Raw genomic sequence first — 6,789 nt, forward strand, 5'->3', positions numbered from 1 at the left:
GTTTTTCGAGAACATTCTAGTATCGTGTTTATTAATGATCAAATGATTTAAAAGTATGCAGCTTTTGTATTTAATTATTTTAAAATAAATTTAAATTTTAAATTAATTACTATGTCTATAGAATATACTGATACCTAGCTAATAAAATTTTCTAGCAGAAAGAAATCTCCTATTGTTTTCTACATTGACAAATGAACTAATTAACAAGTAGAACGTGAACCACAATGCATAATGAAACATCCAACAAAAGGGTATAAATTCATGGTTTTAAATTGCGGTTGCAGTTTTGATGCGATCGTAATTTCGGTTGTTACGAATGTGGTTATTGCAGTCGTTGTGATGTGCATTGCAGCAGTGAAATGATTTTTAACTCTTATAAATTATACTAAATGGCACTACTATATTTACCCATAACATTAATCTTAGTTTGCTCCATAAATAATGATCGGAATATGCTTGAAATACAATGTTGAGAAACGGCTAAAAGTAAAATTGTCAACGGATATGAAGCATTTTTGAATTTGAGGTTCTCATTTTTAATTTTCAATGAGAAAATTTAAAAAATAAAATGTCTAAAATCGTCTGATGCGGTTCATGACATAGTTACGTTGCAGTCGTATATGTGATTGAAGCTCACACCGCAATATTGCGGTGTGATGCGGTATTGGCTATGAAGCATGTACACCTCTATTATTTGGTGTGTTGTGGTGTCCGACATGCGTCGGTGTCCAACACAATTGGAGACTTGAGTTCGACATGTGTCGGTGTCCGACACTCGTACAATATGTGTCCGACACTCGTACAATATGTGTCGGACAACTCAAACACGTGCCCAAAAATTATTTTTTTTTCCTTTACTCCGACACTCGTACAACACATGTTCAAATGGATTTTTTTTCTTTACTTTTACTCTCCTTAGACAGATGCATTTCAAACATATCCTCAAGGGCTAGAGATGTGTAAAAAAAAAAAACAATGTTGATCAATTTAAAACTATAGGTATAATGATATTTTTCAAGCAACCTTTTATTTAAAGGAACAAAATTCATATATCAAACCTAAAATCATAAAAGAGTCTTAACATGAATTTCAAAGGCTCAAAAATATGAAAATCAAATCATAGCAATTCATTAACAAAAATAAAGCACACCTAAAGCACAACTATAATATGATTACTCCTAATTTAATTTTAATATCATCACCTCTCTTTAAGCAACACGAGTGCTAGCAGTTGTAGATTCATATTTCCAAACTGGTGGAAGCTTCTTTGTCTTCTTATAATAACCAGCAAGACGATGAATCCTACTCTCAACCAAAATCAACCTAAATTTAGAGTCCTTATCCTTCCTATTCCTCTCCAAATGCTTCCTACTCTCCAAATGCTTCCTAATCGATACCGCCTTCTTAATCAAATGATACAAATCTTCAGGAATTTCAGGAGCAAGTCCATGAGTCTTCAATATCCGCAAAATCTTGTTTCCGGTTAAATTCTTGACTTGAGCAATTCCATGGGAGTCGCGAAGAATAACACCGATTTGAGACAGTGTTAAACCTTTTTTGGCAAACTTGCAGATTGTGTCATCAACATCTTTAGTGGAGACGTTGGATATCCAAGCTGATGGTGGATTTTTTTCCCAAAATATACCCCTCTCCCTCTCTTATTTCCCGTAATACCCCTTCTCAATTTTTTTTTCCCGTAATGCACCTCTGACAGAAGACCAACTGGGTAGCACCATTTGAAATGGCGCCATGGCCATGTGATAGCGCCATTCTGAATGGCGCTATTGACTGCTTTTCTGCTTTTTCTGTGTCCCCTGTACCAGACTGCTTTTCCCAACATCAAGCCATTTGAAATGGCGCTATCACACATGCATCAAGCCATTCAGAATGGCGCTATGCTCCTTGCTGTTTTTTCCAGACGCGCGCGTGGCTTGCTGCATTAGGAGGAGATTTGAAATTTTTTTGAATGCATGGGAGGGAGAGAAAGAAAAGAGTTTTGTTTGAAAATTTTTTAATTTTTTTCTACTATCTCATTCTATAAATATCACATCTCACACATTCATTTTTCACTCAACTAACTTCATCTTATTCATTTTATTATCTTATTCACTCTCTTTATTTTATAAATAATGGCATCTTCGTCCAATGATTGCCATAATTTTTCTGTTAAATTTGAAGGCCGCCAAGAACATTTTAAGTTACCGATTAGCAAATTGAGTTCGCTTGCAGCTTTAAAGGATAAGATTGAAGAAATGTTCTTGTTAAAAAACAATGAACATATACAAATCCAGCATATGGCTTATTTAAATTCATGCACGGACATCACAAGTGACTCCATCGAAGCTACAACAACAAAATATTGGTACAAATTAAAAGGTGATTTGGAAGTGCAATTGATGTTTTCCTTTGTTGAAAACGAAAATGAACCACATCGTTTGTACGCGACCTTAAAGAAAAGTGGTTAAGTTGTTGTTGTACGTGGTTTATTTTTTATTTTTATGGTTTATGTACTATGGTTAATTAAGAATGACGCAAGTCATTGAAGTAGCAAAGTTTTTCACAAGGAAGGGGGGGTTTGAATTGTGAACCTTTTAAAATTAAACTTAAGTCACAAAATAAATGGTTAGTAATAAAATTATTTTTGTGCTCAGTGAGATCGTTCTAAGAATGATCTGTGCTGTGTAAAAACAGTTGCGGAAAATAAAAGTTTAAGGGAAAGAAGATAAACACAAAGAGTTATCCTGGTTCACCCCTAATCTTTGGGTTACGTCCAGTCCCCACCTCCTGTGAGTTTGTCCACTAGAATCACTTAAAAGTTACAGATCCAATACTTACAAATTCACCTTGATCTTGACCTAAGATCAACAACTTACCAAAGCTCCTAGAGCTTTGAACTTTCCTAGTCAACTTGACCAATCAACACTCAATCAATAGTCACGTATTGACTTGAGCAATTACAATATAGATGATTTGTTTCTAAGCTTGATTTCAGACTCACTATAAAAGAGAAGCTTAGATGAAAGCACTCTAAAGAGATTGGAACTCAGATTATGATACAAAAGAGTGACTTAAAAAGGACTATGAGCTAAAGAGATTGAATGAGATTTATATCACTTGAATTGCTTGAAAACTCTTGCTCTTTCCCTTGGACTTGATTGCCTTTTATAGATGCTTGCTTAAGTTTGAAGCTTGGCCTTCAAGTATATCAGTTGGAGGGCAAAATAGAGCTGTTACTCAGTGCTCTACCTTCAGCAGACAACTTCTGCATAATGTGCAGATTCTCTGTTCAGTCTTGGAACAGTCTTGATTTCCATTAGGCTTTGATCCATAAGATCCAAATAAGTATGAGCTGTTGCCAAGTGTATATGAGTTGTTTCTTACATCCTTCCACTGTCATGTATCAGATATAGCCGTTTGGATGCTCAGAAAAGGACTTATGACAGTTGGAGATGGTTTTGAAAAACTGTGTGCAGGATCAGTCTTGCATCAGTCTTGAAACAGTCTTGACTGCACCAGCAAATAAGATGAACCTTCATCCTTCCTTTCTTGTGGTATGCAGCTGTATAATAGCTCTAAGGGCTGATCAGTAGTAGCCTTAGCTTGAGAATAAAACCAGCTGGAATAGTACATGAGGATATAAGACAAAAATGTACTTCTATGACACCACATTGAAGAATGTTCCACTTGTGTACTTTTGCATAAGTACAATACAACTCATAGTTTAAATCTGGTTGTTCCTTTGTGATTGGTCCATGATATTATATCAGATGTATTCATTGGTTGGCCAATACCACAATTGATCAAGCTCATGGTTTTCTTTATGATAAGTGACTAGGAAAGCATATGCTTATTTTCCATCAAATGTTGTTGATCCCAAAAGAGATTATCTCCTGTAGTGATTTGGTCCATAAATCCATTGTAAAGTGCTTATTTGTTTTGTTCTTAGTTGACTTGAAAAACCAGAAAGCACTTATTCCAAAACGTGCTTATTTGTCAAAACTGCAGTCTGTCTGCTAAGAATGTTCTTAGAATGGTCTTGAAACAGCTTTGCAGGATTTTTACTTTGCAAGTGGTTTGTTAGAATCTATTTAATCTTATGCCACTCAAAAGCACTTGTTAGATAACAAAATGATCAGAATCATTTAAAATATAATTAAAGATGTTTGTAATCTTTAAAACATCAAAAGTGGATTTTGCCTCAACAATCTCCCCCTTTTTGATGATGACAAACTTCTTTAATTTAGATTTTAAAAATGATTTCTGATTTAATCAAATGATAAATGTACTAGTGTTTTTATCAAAAAGCTCCCCCTCAATTTATGCATTCAATTTCAAATTATCAAGATAAAATTGAGCAAGATAAAAGAAGTCTGAATCATAACATATTCTTAATCATTCATACTTCAAGTAAGCATTACAAACCATGTGTTCAGCAAGATTAAGACCAAAAGATGATTCAGAACAACAAGAAACAAACACCTAAGACTTAGATTACATAATGCTAGAAGTTCTATCCTAAGATTAAAACTTCCTACAATATCTAGTCATCAAAAGTTTTCAAAATATAAACACAGTACACAAAACAAACACAATACATAAGCAGAAATATTAAAAATCCTAGCATTCTTGAAACAAGCTTCTTCTTCTTTTTCTCCCCCTTTTGTCATCACAAAAAGTGGAGGGACTGCAAAGGCTTTTAAGGCGACACAGTAGGGCTGGAAGCATCAGATGATGGATCATTCTCTGGCTGAGGAAATTCAGGGATGTGTGGAGGAGGATGAGCTGGAGGATGAGGAATATTGAGAAGAGGACAAACATGCTCACAGAGCCAGGTGCGATAGTTTTGTTGTTCAAGCATGATATGCATAAGCAGATTGTTCTGCTGCATCATAGCTTCCAAAATCTTGGTGGTTTCTCTTTTGGTTTTGGAAACATCCTTTTCCATTTTGGTTCTCTTAGGTCTGGTGCTAGGACCAGCAGCAGCAGGATTATCAGCATGTGGAGCAGAATCTTCAATGTTTTGACCAGAGGAGCAAAAGGATTTTAGTGAGCCAAAGTGTGGTGGAAAGGAGGGTAATGAATTACCAGCAGAGTACAAGGGAATTTGAAGTTGGGGAGGTTCAGGACTTGGAATTTTAAGCAGGCTCTTAAGAAAATCAGAGCTTGATTGAGAATCATAGAATGGTGGAGAAAAAAGAGCTTTGTTGGTGAACCTTGGATTGGTGGATAATCCTTCAAGAACATGTGCAGCATTTTGGGAAAGAGTGGGTTGGTTGCTTAATCCAAAGCTTGAGTCAAATCCAAGTGAGACATCAAGATTAACAAAAGGAACAGAAATTGTTGGAGTAGGTTCCAAACTGTGATTTGCAGAGGAAGCAAGGTTGAGAACGTTCTCAGACTGTTCTACAATACCAGTAGCAGTTAAATTTTTGTCAGCTTCAAAAACTTCTCTCTTTCTTTTCTCACCTACAGTAGGTTCATCAGCTGCTTTCTTCATGTGAGATAAGTTTTTCAAATCAAATACTTTAGAGTTGTTAAAACTCTTTTCCTTTTTGAGTTCTACCTTGCATTCTCTAAAAACCTTGGTCAGATGCATTCCATAGGGTAGAGTGATTTTCTTAGAACCAGAAGATGCAGCCTCTATCATGTTGTGAATGATAACATAGGGTAGGTTCAGCTTTTTCCCAGTTCCCAGATGATGCATCACCATTAAATCTCCATCATAAACCTTCTCTCTAGTTCCTATTCTTGGGAAGATATGGTTTTGGACCATATTGAATAACACTTTGTATTCAGTTTTCAGGTAAGAAGCAGGTGGTTGAGGTAATTTTGCACCTTCAGCAACAAACATCTCCTGAATTAAATCCTCCTTTTTAACTTGAGCTTCAGAGTACCAAGTGTCTCCAATCAACTTGGCTCCATCAATGGGTAGATTGAGATACTCTCCTAAGATCTCAGGGGTTAGTTTGATTTCAACATTCCTAAGGGTTGACTTAATTTGATCATTCTCAGGATCAACTTTGGCATTGAAATAGAAAGCTTGAACTACTCTAGGGTAAACAGTTTCTCTCATTCTAAACAGGTGAGTCCAACCCTGTGATTCAGTAAGCTTCATCACATCAATACCCCCACTAGCTAGGTTTGCAAAATCATAATACCTACAGCTAGGGACAGGTTTCCCATTCCAGAATAAATCAAAATCTTCTCTTTCAGAGTAGTGAATGAGAGGGATTACCATGTTCTTGGGCAGCAGTTGAGTCAAAGTTGGTTCTTCAATTTCTGGAGATTTCCCTTTTTCTCCATTATTATCTGAGTTCTTCTCAGCTTCTTCTTCTTCAGAGCTTGAAGTTTTTCCTTTTTCAGCAACATATTTTTCCAGATGATCAAGAAATGCTTTGCTTGGAGTTCTTGCTTTGACAGAAGCAGATTTGGTGGTTTGAGTTGATTTGGACGGTTCAACAATTTGGGATAAGGGTTTGGTGTGACGAGTGAGAGAGGTGGTTTCCAATTCTTCAGAGTCACTATCATTTACTTCATAAATGGTGTTGTCTATGACAGGTTTCTTAGTTCCACCACTAGATAACAATCTAGCTGATCTTCTTACTTGAGGGATTTTGGTTGATTTGGATTTGGATTTTGTGTAAACAATGAAGGGTTTTGGAACAGTATTAGAGGGTTGAGGGTTTGATTTTGACACATCTTCCTGAGACAGTTTCATGATTGTTTCAGCAATAATCTTCTCAGCATTTCCTAATTCCACTGAGGAATTTGTTGGATTTTGTTGGTTAA

At 35.9% G+C, this 6,789-nt stretch overlaps 1 protein-coding gene across 1 annotated transcript; it reads right to left on the reverse strand.

Annotated features, from left to right (window-relative positions):
- Positions 1–1,208: 1,208 nt before the first annotated feature.
- LOC123886124 (40S ribosomal protein S13-like) lies at positions 1,209–1,751 on the reverse strand. The gene is made up of 2 exons (XM_045935464.1): positions 1,706–1,751; positions 1,209–1,552 (listed from the first exon to the last, which is right to left on the reverse strand). Exons 1-2 carry the CDS (start codon positions 1,749–1,751, stop codon positions 1,209–1,211), a joined length of 390 nt encoding a protein of 129 aa, XP_045791420.1.
- Positions 1,752–6,789: the final 5,038 nt, after the last annotated feature.

Source organism: Trifolium pratense, linkage group LG5, assembly GCF_020283565.1.
Source record: "Trifolium pratense cultivar HEN17-A07 linkage group LG5, ARS_RC_1.1, whole genome shotgun sequence".
Classification (NCBI taxonomy): Eukaryota; Viridiplantae; Streptophyta; class Magnoliopsida; order Fabales; family Fabaceae; genus Trifolium; species Trifolium pratense.